Source organism: Accipiter gentilis, chromosome 29, assembly GCF_929443795.1.
Source record: "Accipiter gentilis chromosome 29, bAccGen1.1, whole genome shotgun sequence".
NCBI classification, from domain to species: domain Eukaryota; kingdom Metazoa; phylum Chordata; class Aves; order Accipitriformes; family Accipitridae; genus Astur; species Astur gentilis.
Genome location: NC_064908.1, coordinates 9,388,840 through 9,405,844, shown reverse-complemented (window position 1 = coordinate 9,405,844; position 17,005 = coordinate 9,388,840). Strand labels below are relative to the sequence as shown.

The window sequence follows — 17,005 nt, the reverse complement described above, 5'->3', positions numbered from 1 at the left end:
GAAAACCCACACAAAGCCCCGTGTGCCAAGGAGGTAGTGGATGCTGTGCTGTGTGTGCTGCTGGCCAGAGAGCTTGCAATCATGAACATGGTTGAGATGTCTGGCAGTCTTGCAAAGCATTAGCAGCTGCAGAAGCAGCAATAGTTACTGAGGATGTATCCTGATCCACCTGTGAAGGAGGGGAGTCTTATTGCCCCCATGCCTACAGCCGATGAGCAATAAGGAATGGGCCAGATTTGCAGATGCTCAGCAGTGCTGGGTGCTGTGGGATTAGATGAAGCTGAGAGAAAGGGTCCCATCACACCAAGGAATTAGCCATTGCCCAGGAGAACCAGTTATAAGAGGAGGGCTGCCTGGGGACATGTTTTCCCTGGCCCCGCCACCCTCTCGGGGTCCTATACAGGGGGAAAGGGGCCATCCGGCACCTGGAGCCACATTGCCGTTCCCTTCTTCTCGTTGCAGTGAGGATGATGCGGCCACGGTGTACAGATCAGCAGCCATGCTCAATATGACGGGCTCCGGCTACGTGTGGCTGGTGGGGGAACGGGAGATATCGGGCAATGCCCTGCGTTACGCCCCTGATGGTAGGCACCCACTGGAGGCGCCCGCCCTGCTGTCAGCCAGGCTTGGAGGAGCCTGCTCAGAGCTGGGATGAGCAGCACCTGCCCTCCCGGGGACCCCTTGGGCTGGGGGAACGTGATGCCATGGTGGTCCCAAGCAACCGGAGGGTCCCACACATTGCTCTCCGCTCCCTTTGCCTGCGTGGAGAGACAGCAGCCTTGGCCACACTGCTGTGCCCCAAATCCAGCTTGCCAGGGCTTTGCAAGATGACTGTCACCTGGGGGAAAGGCTTGGGCAAGGGGAGGGGGATGGAGCATGGGGTGTCAGCAGTCCACGTAGCTGTCCCCAGTCCCCATCCAGCAGGCAGGACAGTTCCAGCCCAGCACCGCTACAGCTGTGTGCCCTACCTGAAGCTCAGACAACTCCCCAACTGCATCCGAGGGTTCCTTAGCCCCATAACCGCGTGCTTGCTGGCCCCCCAGCCCTGCGCATGGGAGTAATGCCGGAGCAGCCAGTGTGCCCTGCTGACCTGCCTCCTCCTCTCTGCTCGTGGCAGGAGTGATCGGTTTGCAGCTCATCAACGGAAAGAACGAGTCAGCCCACATCAGTGACGCTGTTGCAGTGGTGGCCCAGGCTGTGCATGACTTGTTTGAGAAGGAGAATATCACAGACCCGCCACGGGGCTGCGTGGGCAACACCAACATCTGGAAGACAGGACCCCTATTCAAGAGGTATTTGGGGAAGGGTCCTGCTGGAGGGAGCAGAGGACCTCCTGGGGGAGAACTGGAAAAGGTGGGAGCATGTGGAAAAGAGAAGCATGCTAGCTTTGTTCAAAGTATCCATCTTTGGGGATAGCCTTGGGGCATGTGGCACAGGATTGCTTGGACTCTCCTGCATGATTCGGATGTGAGGGCTACATCTATCCTAGAAAACTAGCCAGGACACGGGCTCAGGCACTGGTGCCCATTTTGTCCAGGCTGTTTAGGCATTATCCTGGTACCTGGCACCATTTTGGTCCATGCCAACCCACGCTCTCCTACGCAGTGCTTGGGCAGCTGGGATCAGTGTGGGCAGGGAATGACTCTATGAGGAAGAAATCTGGGTGGCCATGATCTCCTCTAGTCTGGATCTTAATTCTGTGGGTGGAAGAGAGGAGAAAGGGGGTTTTCTGCTGAATCAGGGTAGGGGGATATTTCTGTCAAATTGGAGCTCAGTGCTGCGGACATGTTTCTTGCTGAACATTTCAGGACTGCGGCATGGGTCAGCATGCTGCAAGCAGGACTTGGGGGCAAGAGATTTCCATGCATGGGACAGGCTGCTGTCCGCTGTAGCAAACACTGGTGCTGTGTTTTTTCAGCAGATCAGAGCATGTGTGTATTGGGTCTCGCTGCCGTGGGCAGTGTGATCAGCAGATGCTGCATGCATTCCCCAGAACACAGTCTTTTGTGCTGCGTGGGGTTTTGTGCTGCATCACTGCAGATACTGGAGCCACAAGGGCCACTTCTGCAGGCTGTATCTTGGTAAAGCAACAATTTCCTTTGCAGCATGGCTCCCTGTGTGGGAGGGCTGCTCTCTGCAGTGTGTAGCCTGGCACCAGGGTTTTGCTTTTGGCAGTTGGATCAGGGGATGCTCTCTGCAGACATGGACGTGGTGTCTGTGGGATGCCTTTTCCGTAGATCTGGTTTCTGTTGAGCATGAGACCTGCAAAGCCTGAAGATTATTTTAGAAAAATTTCTGGCATCCTCTGCAGTGACATGATCTTTGGCATGAGCTATTTGAAGTTGCTCTCTATGGTGCATTGCCAGTGGCTCAGGCAATTCTTCTGTGTCTTCACTATTGCCTTTCCAGGGTTTGGAGGGCTGGTTCTCCCTTGATGGTGTATGTGCATGCCTGGGGCACTACCCAGGCTGTGATGGGCTGGTGCCAGACAGAAGCACCGGGAGCGGTGGCATGGACACAGCTCCCAAGGGATCCCCAGAGGAAGGTGTCTTTGGGTGCTGTGGGACAGATCATTCCTTAAGGGAATGGGACTGGTCTGCTGAAAAACAAGGGGCAATGACAACAGGTATGGTAGTGCAACATTTCGGAAACTGACTCCATCCACCAGGAGAGGATGACCACAGGTCTATGAACAGGCCATAGGTAGCCTCGACTGGACTTCTATAGGGTAGTGGGCATATGGCAGGCAACTGAGGAAAACATTTGCCTTTCTAATGCCTTTTTAGGTGTCCCAATGGTGACAGGAGGTTTTCTAGGTTGGCCCTGCTCTGTTTCTCTCCACAGGGTGTTGATGTCCTCCAAGTATTCGGAGGGTGTCACTGGACGGGTGGAGTTCAACGAGGACGGGGACAGGAAGTTTGCCAACTACAGTATCATGAACCTGCAGAATCGGAAACTGGTCCAAGTTGGGATTTACAATGGCAGCCACGTACGTAGAGGCCTGAAAAGGTTGGGTAGGAGGGTTGTGTGTGCTGGGGTGTCTACCTATGGCCTCATGCCTATCTCCTTCCTCTGGGATTAATCACAGGTCTTGACCAATGATCGGAAGATTATCTGGCCAGGGGGAGAAACCGAGAAACCTCAAGGCTATCAGATGTCAACCAAGTTGAAGGTAACAGCAAATGGCATTAGGGGGTGGCAGCTCTCCTCAGCCCTCTGCATGCAGGGCTGTGATTTTATCTGCCTCCCATTTCCACTGCTGCCTCTGCAGCAGTGAGCAGCATTTGCAAACCCAGGGCACCTGGCATCTCGGAAAGGATATAGCAGAACAACTTAGAGAAGGTACTGGAGGGTGTTCAGAGCTAGAGCACAACTTCCAGCTGGAGACAAACTAGATGGGGTGGCAGGCATCCTTTGGTTTGGAAAGAGACAGCTGGAAAGGGGATATGAGAGAGAACAGCAGAGAAGGGATGGAGGGATAAGGTGCTCACAATTCCTTGTGGCTTGGGAGCCAGAGGGCACCTGGCACAGGTTTGCAGGAAATGCAAGGATGGGCTCCTTTGGACAAGGCATAGTTCAGTTCTGGAGCCTGCTGCTGCTAGGCAGCGCAGAGGCCGGAAGGAAACAGGTTCAAAAGAGGCTAGGGGAGGGATGGCTGGAAGCTGCAGGTGACACTGGGAGAAGGTCCCTCTACTCTTGGTTTGCTTCTCACGCCCTTCCCTTAAGTGTAGCCCAGCAGCAACTTTAGTGACTGGATCCTGGGCTGGCTAGTCTTACCAGTATGACCGTTCGTTTGTCCTACTGTCCAGGCAAGGGAAAGCACACATTCCCACAGGCAGTGAGCCCTTATTCCTGCAGAGGTGGTGAAGATGCATTGGGATGCTGCTTTACTGAAAAGGTCCAGGGCAGGACTGCAATATCTGCATTAGCTTGGGGCAGTGTGACCGTGTCTAGAGCACTAGTCAGGGCACTAATCCTGGCTGTGTGGTGGCTCTCATCAGCCTGCTGTTAGGGAGAGGCGTGTGAAAGCCTTTGAGGCCAAGATGAAAGTGCCACATGAAGGAGGATGTTGATACGGCTGTTCCTCATCTTGGGTGCAGGGAAAGCAAATGTTCCCTGTGTCAAAGCCAGGTCCTGCTGCTGGGCTGAGCAGTCCCATGAGCCAAGACAGCAGCTGAGGAGAGCACCACAGCATGTTGGCCATGCTTTTGTGGAGAGGGCAGCCCAGCTCCCCACCCAGGGGAACATAGCTCTGGAGGGGAATGGAGACAAGCAGGTGTTTGTGCTTCACCTTGCAGATCGTGACCATCCACCAAGAGCCTTTTGTGTATGTGAAGCCCACGCAAGCAGATGGGACATGCAGGGAGGAATTCACCATCAATGGAGATCCTGTGAAAAAGGTCTTTTGCACTGGACCCAATGAGACCATCCCAGGTAACTCAGCCCGGTGGTGAGCACAGCAGCTTCCCCAGCCTACACAGCTGATGAAGACTCCCATCGCAAGATGGGGTCCCCAGGGAGGGTGCTCAGTCACACAGGAGGCCCAGAGGATGAGTAGCAGAAAGGTGACAGCACATTCAGCTCCCAAATGCCCCCCATCAGCTCAGCCCCACAGTAGTGCTGTGCACTAACTGGGCACTGGGATTCAGGTTTTTGATCCCAACAGATGACTTTCCCCACTGCTTCTTTTCTGGGTGGACTCCAGGGCTGTTTTGGGGGATTGCGTCCCATGTTTCTGTCTCCTGACATGCTCCCATTCTCTTTGCCTTGATCTCAAGCAGAAGTGAGAACCCTGAGGCACATTAGCACCTGCTGCACTGTACTAACACCACCAGTTTCAAATCATTTTGTTATGGAAAGCCTGTTTCAGGATTAGGAGTGAGAACCCGGTGGGGGCCAGGAGCTGCTTAGCAATGCCAGGCTTGCCCAAATCCACATGAAGTGCATCCCCTTGGCCCATCACACTTTCATGTGCGCAACTCCCACCTCCAGCCCTGAGTTGTGTCCTGGGCTGTGTTCAACCTGATGGGTTTGTGTTAGCACTCCTGCAGCGCAGCCTGCATGCACCAAGACCCCTCTGTCTCCTGCACTGGGTCGGTAGCACCAACTCCTAGCCCACCTCACTGGGACATAGCAAATGAATGAGACCCCTTTGCCCCCAGCTTGCCAGCACCCATAGGTGATGGAGACAGTGGGAGAGGGTGGTCAAGGTGGATGGTCCTGCCTGAATAATATTACATCTCATATGAAACCAGAGCCATACAGGTGGCTGCTCTCGCTGGGGACAGTCATGGATCCTGCATGGGGTCCCTGGCAAAGGGCTGCCTCCACTTGTCCACCCCATTTTCTCCTGCCCACAGGCCGCCCCACCGTGGCACTATGCTGCTACGGCTTCTGCATCGACCTGCTCATCCGGCTGGCAGGGGTAATGAACTTCACCTACGAGGTTCACCTGGTGGCTGATGGTAAATTTGGTACCCAAGAGCGGGTGAGTTTGGGCAGCCTGTGAGATCTCTTTGCCCATATTGTGTGTTGAAACACCCCCAGAGCCTTCTCCAGAGCAGGCGTGGGGTGAGAGGGCAGCGCAGGGTGCCTGCCATGTATGTGGGGCTCCTGGCTGGTGGGGGACAGATGTCAGGGAAGTGGGCTGATCCTGCACTGGCTCTCTGGCTTGTGACAGGTTAACAACAGCAACAAGAAGGAGTGGAATGGGATGATGGGGGAGCTGCTGAGCGGCCAAGCAGACATGATTGTGGCTCCCCTCACCATCAACAACGAGCGGGCACAGTACATTGAGTTCTCCAAGCCCTTCAAGTACCAAGGCCTCACCATCCTTGTGAAGAAGGTATGGGCTGGGCTGGAATGTTTTGTAGAACAGAGGAGGTGCCCTTTGTTCCCTAGCTTGCAGACATGTGCCATGCCTGCACCATGCCCAGCTCCCCCAGCTGCTGCCCCCTGCCCACCCCAGGGCAGCTGCTGCAAATCCCAGCCTTTGCTGTGGGATGCCAGACTCCAGGTTGCTGGGTTTAATGCTGGGTCTTGTCTCAGCCACTTTGAGCCTTCCTGTGTAGCAGAACAGGAGGAGCTCAGAGCAGGGCAGAGGCCTTTGTGAGTCCAGCCAGGCAGGCAAGGTGCAGGTGTGATGGGTGCCAGTGCTGCTCACCTCTCTCCTGTGTGCTAGGAAATCCCCCGCAGCACCTTGGACTCATTCATGCAGCCTTTCCAGAGCACACTTTGGCTGCTGGTGGGGCTGTCTGTGCATGTGGTGGCAGTGATGTTGTACCTCTTGGACCGATTCAGGTGAGTGTGCTTTGGGTAACCCAAGGGCTGGAGGGGACAGGGAGGTGCTCCTGGGAACCATCCCCTGGGTGCCCACAGTGTCTTGCTCAGGCACAGCCCTGCAGCTTTTTGGGAGGCTCTCATAGGAGCTAAACCCACTTTCTCTACCCTACCAGCCCTGGGCTGAGGCTCCTGGCCTCTCTGGCTGCTGCTAAGCTGAGAGATATGGATATGTGGGGTACCGGGCACCTGGGTATGTGGGAACATGCCTGTTAGACCAGGTGCTGTGCTGATGCCTGATCAAGGGGACCATCAGCTCCTGGGCTCTGAGTTAGCTCCCTTCCTTGGCCCAGAGGCAGCTCCTCTGAAGGGCAGGGAGCCTGTCCCCACCTCAGCCCTGTGCCCAGAGGCTTTTGCAGTTAATCTGCAGTGAGCCCTCCATGTTGCAGTGGGAGAGGCTCAAGCTGGCCAGAATCAGAAGGTCTTTCTGGCCCAGAGAGAAGCATGATGGGACCAGTACCAGTGTGAGCCGGACGGGGTTGCAGGTCAGCAGAGGGAACATGCAAGGCAGGGGGACTTGAGGAGTGAACAGCTGTTTGGGGCATAGGCACAGTCTGTACGGATGAGTGATGTAAGGCAGCATCAGGACTCTTAGGGCACAGTGGAGAGCCCTGGGAACCAGGATAAGGGATATGAGAAGAGCTCTCTGTCTTGTTTTCCAGCCCATTTGGCCGGTTCAAAGTGAACAGCGAGGAGGAGGAGGAAGATGCCCTGACCCTTTCCTCAGCCATGTGGTTCTCCTGGGGAGTCCTGCTGAACTCTGGCATCGGAGAAGGTGCGTCACAGCATGCAGTGCGAATGCTCTGCCCCGTGACCCTGGCCCTGAGCTGGGGGGGATACCAGGCTGGGGGAGAAGCCCATGCCCTCTTCCACTGCCTCCCTCTGTGGCAGGGCTGATGCCCTGGGGGAACCTCATCCCCTGAGCCTTCCCTGGAGCAGGCTGGTAGGAGATTCCGTGATGCTGGGGGTGGCACACCTGTGACACTTGTGCAGATCATCCTGCCACCCCTTACCATCAGTGGTGGAAAACAGGTCTTTTGGGCTGCTTCTCCTGCCCATGGTTACCCATCCATTCAGGGTGAGACACATCATGCCCTGGAAGGAGCTGGGGTTTTCTTGGTTTGGGCAATGCAGAAGCTTCTTGCACATCTGTCAGCAGAGCAGATAGATGGTGCACATCTGCAGCTGCCATTGGTCTCATGTGGGATGGATGTGGCTTTGGCAACCAAGTCAAGCCCTTGTTGTGCCAGTCTGATCTCGCCTCTCTCCTCTCAGGTGCTCCCCGGAGTTTCTCTGCCCGTATTCTTGGCATGGTCTGGGCTGGCTTTGCTATGATCATTGTGGCTTCATACACTGCCAACCTGGCAGCCTTCCTGGTGTTAGACCGGCCTGAGGAGAGAATTACAGGCATTAACGACCCCCGGGTAATGGCCTCTTACTTGCTTTCCCCTTCCCTGTCCACCTCTGGGCAGAGATGCAGGAGATGCCTCCAGTCATATCTCCTGGCTCATATAATGTGGCTTGTAGTACCCAGAGCCCTACTTTAACATGGTTGTGGGTCTGTGCCAGGGGGTCGAGCCCCGTGTAGCTCTGCCTGGTGGGTCTGAGCCCCTGCACTGGGTGGGAATGGACAGACATGGGGAGGGATTAGCAGGAAAAAGGCTTGTCCAGAAATAGCACGTACCCAGCCAAACTGCCTGCCAGTTCCTGGAGAGCCTGCACTAACCAACGAGGAAACGATTCATTATGGATGAGTTATAACTAATGAAATTGTCCCTGCGGTGCAGTCAATACTCTCAGCAGATACCAGCATGCCTCAAACCCATTTCCTGCTCTGGCAAGGACACAGCCACAGCTTATCAGTCCAGGCATGCAGGAATATACCCCACAGTAGTGCTGACCCACAGCATCCCACACCCTACTGCCTCTTCTGTCCACGGCACTGCCAGCCCCATGACATCCACAGGCCTCCTGCATCCTCAATGCCACAGTGTCCCTGTCACATAGCATCCCCTGCCCCACCACCATGGTCCCAGAGCATCCACTGTCCCATGGTATCTTCAGCTCTGCTGAGGAGATCAAGGTCTTCTCTGGGAAACAGGTCCCTAAAGGAGATGTGAAATTAGGAAACACAGCTTTGGGGTGAGCTAGTTTGGTTGATGAAGAACAGAAGAAATAGGAGCCCTGCCCTTGCCTTTCAGCTGCGCAACCCTTCTGATAAGTTCATCTACGCCACGGTGAAGCAGAGCTCGGTGGATATCTACTTCCGACGGCAGGTGGAGCTGAGCACGATGTACCGGCATATGGAGAAGCACAACTACGAGAGCGCTGCCGAAGCCATCCAGGCAGTGAGGGACAAGTGAGTGGGGCCAGCACCTTGCCTGGCCATGCTGGGAAGAGTTTCAGGGATCTGCAGTTTGGCAGAGCAAGCAGGGCTGATACAAACCTGGCAGGACCTGCAGTCAAAGCATGGCTTGATGGGACCTGCCCAGTTGGTGCTGGGTGGGATCTTCCTAGTCCTGGTGCATACCAGGTCTCTGGATGGAGAGCACAAGGTCTGCGTGGGGAAAGGCACAGTCAGAGCCCTGGCCCTGGCCATGGCCTCCCTTTCTGACCTCTGCGCTTTCTTCTGTGCAAGGCTGGGTGGCTTCAAATCCAATGTAAACCACTCACACTGTTCCAAAATTTTGCCAAGCCTTCTGGCTCCCAGCAGGACAGACCCTGCTGGGAGGAGGGTGGTGCTAATCAGTGCTTAAGTTAGGGCTGGGAGCACCCTCGCTGCTCCCATGGTGGCTGCAGACAAGCTGAGCTGCCCAACCTTACCTGCCTCTCCTCTCTTGGTGTCCAGCAAGCTCCACGCCTTCATCTGGGACTCAGCGGTGCTGGAGTTTGAAGCCTCCCAGAAGTGTGACCTGGTGACGACGGGGGAGCTTTTCTTCCGCTCCGGCTTCGGGATCGGGATGCGCAAGGACAGCCCGTGGAAGCAGAATGTCTCCCTGGCCATCCTCAAGTCCGTACACGGCTCTTGGCATGGGGCTCACCCTAAATGCTGCATGTGTTAGCATGCAAGTAGCCTTGTGCCAGGCACTGCCACCCTACCCTCCAAACCCCCTGCAGGGACATGGGCTGTGGGGGTGCCATGTCACTCTTGATGAAGGGGATGTGCCTGAATGACCGGGGTGGGCATCCACGGCCCCAGCTCCGGCTCGCAGGGTTGGGGAAGCAGCACCGAGCTGGTGGGAGGGCAGAGAAGAGCAGGGCAGGGAGCAAGAGCTGTGCTCAGCCGCAGGAGTGTAGGCAAAGCTGGCAGAGAGCATCCCTGGGCCTATCCAGGACCAGGTCCTTGTGAGCAGGGCACAGGCTGCAGCAGCAAGCAGGGGTGCTGCCATTTCCCCACTTCACCCTGCGAGCTCAGCTTGGCTGACAGCATTGCAGTGCCCTGGCTTGATCTTCCAGGGGTTTTTCTTTCAGCTCTGGCTATTCCTGTTAGGCAGAGATATGTCAGGACTCCTGTTGAGTCCAACTAAGGCTTCTATACCAGCATTAGCCTGCAGCGTGGGGTGCCACAAGTCAATCTGATACTATGGGTAAAAAGGGATTTCCTTTTATTAGTTCAGAAATGCCACACCCATTGCAGACAAAGGAATGTGGTGATGGAGTAACAGGTAGCCAGGAAGCAGCAAGTAGAGGGAGGGGGACATGCAAGATTCATTTTGCAGAGGGACAGGGTCAGGAGCCACCAGGGTCCTGCCCAAGATGCAGAGATGAAAGGCCTGAGAGAGAGGATGGGCCGGATGTGGAAGACACAGGCAGGACCCAGGGTAACTAACGTAAGGAGCCATGGGACCCCATCTGTGGGGTGGTCTTACCATGGGGATGGGTGGCAGCAGATCAGATGGGATTTGGGACAACAATGTGAGAAGTCTGGAGGGGCAGAAGGAGCCCTTAGTGTCCTCCTGGGAGAGGAAGGGGAAGCCCAGGGCTACAGGTGGCCCAGGAAGGCGGTGGGGATGTGCCAGGTTCAAGAGGGAGGAAAGCACAGGGGAACCCCTGGTAGGACGTGTGCTCTGTGCCCACCACCAGCCCCACTAGCTGTTCAGGCAGAGACAGGCACTGCGGGGACATGGTTTGTTTCCTCCCAAGCAGTGATACCAGGTTGCTGGAGAGTCCCAGCCTCGCCGTGCACAGCAGGGAGCTGCCAGGCAGCAGTTTTGCCCTTGCCCTGATCTAGAGGGTGCCACTGCTCACCAGACAGGATTGGGCTCCAGCATTGCCTCAGCTCCCAAGTGGCCCTGACAGGTGGGGGATTGCACAGGAGGGCACCAGGGATGTGGTTCGTGTCAGCTACTTGCAGCCTCCCTCTGAGCTCTCTCCGAGCCCTGCCTACACCCATCAGCTCCATCCCTCCCCTTGGGAACTGAGCTCACACATGGCTCTTTTTGGCAGCAGCTGGCCAGCTCTCTGGCTGTCAGACACGGGGCAGTGGCACCAGGCAGCTGTGGATCCCTCCTCGCACCTGCTGCACTGTGCACGTGGCTCGTGGCAGCACTGGCTGTGTGCAGGGCAGCGTGCGAACACATGCACTACAGACAGCCACTGCAGACAGGCCACACGCACTCTCTCTATGCAAAATGCCATACATGCACATGCGTGTGCACACACACACACAATATCAGCCAGGCATGCACACACAAGCGTGCACACGCACACATCATCAGTTTGTGTGTTTGTAGGCTGCAGGCAATTGCGGAGTCCTAGGACAAAGGGCGTGAAGGCACAAAAAGCATGTGCCCCAGCTGCCTGCGGCTGGTCCCCAGTGACTACTCTGTCCTGTCTCCTTGTGTTTTCAGGTCCCACGAGAACGGCTTCATGGAGGATTTGGACAAGACTTGGGTGAGGTATCAGGAGTGTGATTCCCGTAGCAATGCCCCAGCAACACTCACCTTTGAAAATATGGCAGGTTTGTTCTGCAAACCTCTTTCTTCCTCTTCGCTGGGTAGCCTGCTTTCGCTCAAGACATTCTCCTCTCCGGGGCTTTCCTCTCGGGCCAAAGCTCTGCTTCTTCTGGGTTTGTGCTTTCCTAGTGCTGGGAGGCTGCTATGTTGGGCTCCGATCCCACCTTGTCTGAAACAGCTCCACGAAGTTTCCCCCACCTTCCCTGGGGTGGCTTTCTCATCGGTGGGGCTGTCCTGCTTTGAACATTGCTCCCCTCCCTCTGCTCTGGCCAAACTGCGGCTGTCACAGTGAAATCAGAGCTGTCGCCAAGGCAGAGAGAGGGGAGCAGCACCTCGGGGAAGGCAAGAGTGGCCGCGGAGGCGAGCAAGGATGCTGCTGCAGGAGGGAGCTGGCGGCGAGGGGCAGCCCCCCAGCCCTGACGAGTGTGTCCCGGCTAGCCCTGGGCAGTGGGCAGGGGGCAGGAGGAGGATAATCAATACAGAGGGGTTTTTTTCTTGGTCCCCCTTTGCAAAGAGTGCGAGTTCCCCCAGACTTGCTCTCCCTTTGCAGCAATGCAGTGCTGCTGGCCCTTCACCCAGCCAACATGGTGACATGGGATGAGGGGTGTCTGATGGGACCCCATCCTCACCAGCACCACGGGCCCGGGCAGAAGCACCAAGAGAGGGGCACTTTGCTTGACAAGACACCACTCCCAAAACTTCATCCCCGAGGGTTGCAGCTGGCCAAGGACAGCACAGAGAGCTCTGTGCATGGCTGTCCTTCCCGATGAGCCAAACAGGAGCACCAGAGCTGTGTTTCTGGTACAAACGACCCTACAGTCCCAGGGGACGGGGTCTGCCCTGGTGCTCGGTGCAGCACCCAGCGCGCCGTGCCTGCCCCCAGCACCGCTGCAGCACAGCTGGTGCCCTGTGCCTGACCAACAGGACCTTGCATGGACACCCAGCACCCCATCACCTTTCTACCCATCACTGTGGGTAGCCAACCCGCAGTGCCTGCCCTGCTCTGCTGGGTTCCCCTCCCCGGCCCCTCCAGGACTGGGGGGGGGATGGCGGGGGGCCAAGGGGGACCAAGGGGACCCTGGGTTGGCAGGTGCTCCTGTTGCTGAGTGTGATACAGAAGAAATGAAGTGTCATGGTGCAATTTCCATTGCCCCCTGTAACTTTCCTGCTTATTTCAGGTGTGTTTATGCTGGTGGCTGGAGGTATTGTTGCCGGGATATTTTTAATATTCATAGAAATAGCTTACAAAAGGCATAAGGACGCGCGGAGGAAGCAGATGCAGCTGGCGTTTGCGGCCGTTAATGTGTGGAGGAAAAACCTGCAGGTAGGACAAACCGTTTTTAGAGCAAATCTCCAACAGGTGCGTTTTCCATTCCTTCACCAAATCAGTGAATGCAGAGCTGTGGATTAGCATGGGGCCCTCTGTCCCCCACCCTGCACCCCAGTAACTCCAGCTGGGGTTACTGGGCACCTAGCAAGCTGTAGTGCAGGGTCCCTGCCTTGTCTCTGGGAGCTGCCCTTGGACAATGCCATCTCTCCCGGGGGGTGTTGTGCACAGCTCCAACCGGGACAGAGACCTGGCCCATATGCCCCCAGAGGTGCTTGGGACGGGGACTTTGCTCTGCTGGGGACCATGTGTCAGAGCCACATCTTGCCCTGGCTGAGCAAGCGGTGCCGGTGCAAGCCCCTTTGCAGGTGCTTTGCCCTGCTGCCCAGCTCTGGCCACGCTCACCAGCAGACGGGAGGGTTAATCCACTGCCGCTGAGCATCCCTGCTCAGGTGGAGAAATGCTCCAGGGATGGTTTCCATCACCTCCCCCTCCCTGCCCACTCCCCGGGGGTGTGGTAGCCCTTGTCATACCCAGGACCGACTCCAAAAAGAGGTGGTGCGTGCTCTTGTCATTTGGAGACAAGGACATCTCCCCACATGGGAGCCAGCAATGCCAGTGCCTGTCAGCGCCAAGGCTCCCCTGGGCCCCTTCTTGGGGCCATTGCTCTCCCTGGCTTCTCCCATCCCTGAAACACCTCCGTGCCGCTCAGGCAGGGGAGCCTGGGAGGGTCAGTGGTGCCTGGCAGTAACACTGAGCCGTAGGCCCACATGGGCCACCTGCCTCACACTTCCCTTAGCCCATTGCTTTTGGGGCTGAGCCCCATGGTGTCCCCGAACCCCAGTTTAGGGCAGCTGGAGGCTCTCTCTGAATTGCCTGGGCTGCTTTTCTTCCTTGGGGAAGAACACCGGCATTCAAAGTGCGGGAGATCCTTTAGGCGACTAAAGGAGACTGCCGTTCACAGCAGAGCCAGTGAATGACAGAGAGAGAACAAGGCTTGGGGACCCCAAAATGAGCCCGGAGTGGTGGCCCTGCAGGAGCAGCGCTGGCTGGGGCATGCGGGTGGGCTGCCCGGGTCGAAGCAACCTGCCCGAGAGCAGCAAGGGGAAGCACGAGGCCGGGCTGCTGTATCCTGAGAGCTCGCTGGGTTCAGTTCACTGATAAGAGTCTTGGAAAAGCCATTTCTCTATTTTTTTTCTTTTTTCTTTTTTTTTTTCTTTGCTTCCAAAAAGCAGCAGCACCAAGGGGGTTAAGGCTGCTGGGACAGAGCACACTAGTCGCACTGCCATTTTTCACTTGCCAACCTTCTAGAAAATACTGCACTGGGTCCTTGGGCAGAGTCTGTGGGACTGTGAGCAAAGCATGCTGCCCTGTGGGGGTGAACAGCCTCATGGTAAAGAGCCGTTTGACATTGTAAGACTTTTCCACAGGAGGAAACGTCAGAGCACTAGTATCTGGTACATTGCTAGAAGGTAGGCAAGTGGAAAGATTTATTTGTTAAAACAAACAAACAAAAATAATGGTTTTTGGGATCACAGTTTTGCCATGGCTATTTCCTGAGATGCCATGGAAGAAAAAGACATTTCATTCCATTCATCTTGCTTTCCTTTCCGTTTGTGCATGTCCGCAAAAGAGAGAACTGAGAAGGAGGAGCAAATGTATCCCCGAGCATGCTCTACGCACCAGCGGGATACATTTTGGTTACCCCCGTGCGGTAGCAGAGCCAGACCTGGTCACTCCGTCCCCCGTCGGAAAGGTCACACTCATTGGCACGAAAGCAATTGGGGAGGAATCGTTCTCAGCGCCCGCCGCAGAGCGCGGCCGGTCCCCACGGCTCGCTGCCCCCGCACCATGGCGGCTGGTGCTCCCAGCCTGCGCTAACCAGGTCCGACTCGCTAACACCAATGGCTACATTTTTCAGTTCTGTTTCTCTTTGAGTTCATCCCGACCCCAATGACATCATAGCGCTAACGCTTTGCCTCCTCCCTTTCTTTTCCTTTTATTTTTTTTCCTTTTCTTTTTCTTCCAGTTTCCTTTTTTTTAACCCGTTTTACTTTGGGAAAAAAAAACCACCAACAACAACCACGTTCGGCTTTGCACAACTGCATCATTTAAATTTTTGAATACATTTTTTTACAGAATATTCATACAATGACTTCTCTTTCAATGCAGTCCTCTCTCTCTCTTGTGGCACTAGGATTCAGCCTCAGAAAAGGCCCTGAGCAATTTTTTTTTTAGTGGTAGGTGCAGCATCTCACCTCTCGGTCTAGCCAGGCTAGCAGTGGAAGCGAGGGGCAGGGTGCCAGGAAGAGCATCCCCAGGAAGCAAGGTCAGCTGTGCCGGCCTGGACACAGACACCCAGGAGAGCAGGGCTACTCCCCAGAGGGGTTTCCAGCACTCCAGATGTGAGGCCGGCCCCATAGCTGTAGCAGTGTGGTGGCCGTGCTGTAGCTGTGGGTCACGGAGGCCCTTGGAGGACTGGGAGTGACAGGACACCTCCAGTAGCTTTCTCACCTAAATGAAGGACATGACACGGGGCAGTATTCAAATAGATTTAGTGTTTCCAACAACACACTAGAGATCTAATCACTTATACATATTCATTTTAGGATAGAAAAAGTGGTAGAGCAGAACCTGACCCTAAAAAGAAAGCCACTTTTAGGTCCATCACCTCCACCCTGGCCTCCAGCTTCAAGAGACGTAGGTCCTCCAAGGATACGGTAAGAGGAAGAAGAACAATTCTGCCCTCTCTCTTTCTCTCTCTTTCTCTCTTCTGCCATCCCATCGACTGCCACACACCCATCCCGAAGCTGCCAGTGTACATGCATAGCTCATGTTCGTCACCAGTCAGTCAGTGAGTCAGTGAGTCAGTCATCCCGTGTACCTGAAAGGATGCTGGGATCCTGGAGGGCAGGCAGGAGGTGGCTTGGAGTCCTGTGATGAGTTGGGAGATGCAACCGAGTTTTTGTTTTGTTTTTTTGTTTTCTTTTGCCTGGATGATTTCTGATGTTCCTCTCTGTGCTTCGCTCACCTTACTGGTGCTGACCTCTTGAAACCGATGACTTTTTTTTTTCCTGTTCCTGAGTGTTCCTGTTCCTGTTTGTCATTGTATGCCTAAAAATGATCACCCCGATTTAATTTGGGCACCGTGTCACCTCACTGAGAGCCATGCGTGTCACATTCTCTACATGTGATTTTTGTTTGTGACGATTAGCATTCGGGACGTAGTCCTCGGCACAGGAGTGACAGCTGTCTCTGGTTATCGTCAGCAGTAATGCAGCTCCAGAAAAGAGACGCAAAGGCTTGAAAGAGGAGGTTGTTAAAGACCCAACCTTGGTTCAAACTTGTGCTTTCTGCCTCAGAGTAAAACTGCTCTCACGTAACCAGAGAAAATTTCCAAATTGCTGCCTCTAAAGCCAGCTGTTTCCAAATGTGCAAATGTGTCTGCTCGTGCTGGAGCTTCAGACACTCTTCAGCGTCAGGTTGGGCTGTTGGTCTGTCGGACTGAGCCGGTGTCCCTCTGCATGTTGCCGTCTGTTGTATGACACTCTGCACTGTGGCTACTCTGTTGTCTCGTGTGGCGGTGGCCACTGCGTTTTGCTGCCCGACCTCCCGGCGCGACGGGCTTGCCAAAACTGCCTGCCCGGGGTGACCGGCGGGTTTCTGCCCAGGGTTGCTCAGACCAGGCTCCCCGCCAGGCTGCCTGAGGCGTGAGGCATGGCGGGGACGGGGGGACGGCGGCAGCGTGGGGAGATGCGGCCCCCCATGGCGGGGTGGCCTGTCCCCGGCTGCAGGCTCGGGGTGCCTCGGGGAGCAGCATGCGATATCGCAGGGGGTCTCAGTGCCACGGCTCTGTACGCGAAATGGAGGCAGCTGCCTTTGACACCGATGCAGGCTTCATCCTGAGAAGCTCCTGGAGCACCCCTGGGACACGGGCCTGGGGACAGCTGAGCCCTTGGCCGGGCTCGACTGCCACCGTCTCACACAAAGTGCTCCTCTCGCTGTCATCTCGAAGTTGGGCAGGCATGGGGGGGGACCCACACTCTCCTCGCTCATCCCCCATACCCCACAGGGAAGACAGGCATCCCTGTCACCTCCTGTGCTGCTTCCATGCTCCCTGGGTAGCACCTTGTCCCAGTGGTACCCCCATGTCTGGGGTCCTCCCTCGCCACTGTACACCCCCCAAGCAGCTCTGCAGGAAGGTTGCAGGTTGTATCTTGGTGGCCTGAGCTCTGACGGGGGGAGAGGAGACAGTGTTGGGTGGATGGTGCAAGGGGGAAAAGGTGGGAAGAGTGAGGAGGAGGAGGAGGGACAGGTGGGATGCACAGAAAAAAGGGGAGAAAATATTGCAGAAAGATCTGCTGGGGGGACGCTCAGCAAGTCC

The 17,005-nt window shown here is 55.8% G+C and overlaps 1 protein-coding gene across 15 annotated transcripts in view; it reads left to right on the top strand.

Moving 5' to 3' along the window:
• Nucleotides 1–17,005, top strand: part of GRIN1 (glutamate ionotropic receptor NMDA type subunit 1) — a 40,165-nt gene that overhangs the window by 17,045 nt on the left and 6,115 nt on the right. For 4 of the 15 annotated variants that reach the window (XR_007510060.1, XR_007510058.1, XR_007510057.1 and 1 more), the window contains 16 exons: nt 463–584; nt 1,118–1,292; nt 2,845–2,989; nt 3,089–3,172; nt 4,299–4,434; nt 5,361–5,488; nt 5,681–5,845; nt 6,182–6,300; nt 7,002–7,114; nt 7,615–7,763; nt 8,541–8,698; nt 9,188–9,349; nt 11,190–11,299; nt 12,473–12,618; nt 14,255–14,506; nt 15,231–15,341. Coding sequence is in view for 8 of the 15 variants with exons in the window: in XM_049833293.1 (XP_049689250.1) it covers nt 463–584; nt 1,118–1,292; nt 2,845–2,989; nt 3,089–3,172; nt 4,299–4,434; nt 5,361–5,488; nt 5,681–5,845; nt 6,182–6,300; nt 7,002–7,114; nt 7,615–7,763; nt 8,541–8,698; nt 9,188–9,349; nt 11,190–11,299; nt 12,473–12,618; nt 14,255–14,506; nt 15,231–15,341 (2,275 nt within the window). In the remaining 7 variants the exon portion in view is untranslated. Of the gene's footprint in view, nt 1–462; nt 585–1,117; nt 1,293–2,844; nt 2,990–3,088; nt 3,173–4,298; nt 4,435–5,360; nt 5,489–5,680; nt 5,846–6,181; nt 6,301–7,001; nt 7,115–7,614; nt 7,764–8,540; nt 8,699–9,187; nt 9,350–11,189; nt 11,300–12,472; nt 12,619–14,051; nt 14,094–14,254; nt 14,507–15,230; nt 15,342–17,005 lie in introns of all 15 variants that reach the window. The other 11 variants (XR_007510062.1, XR_007510061.1, XM_049833296.1 and 8 more) reach the window with 4 other exon arrangements.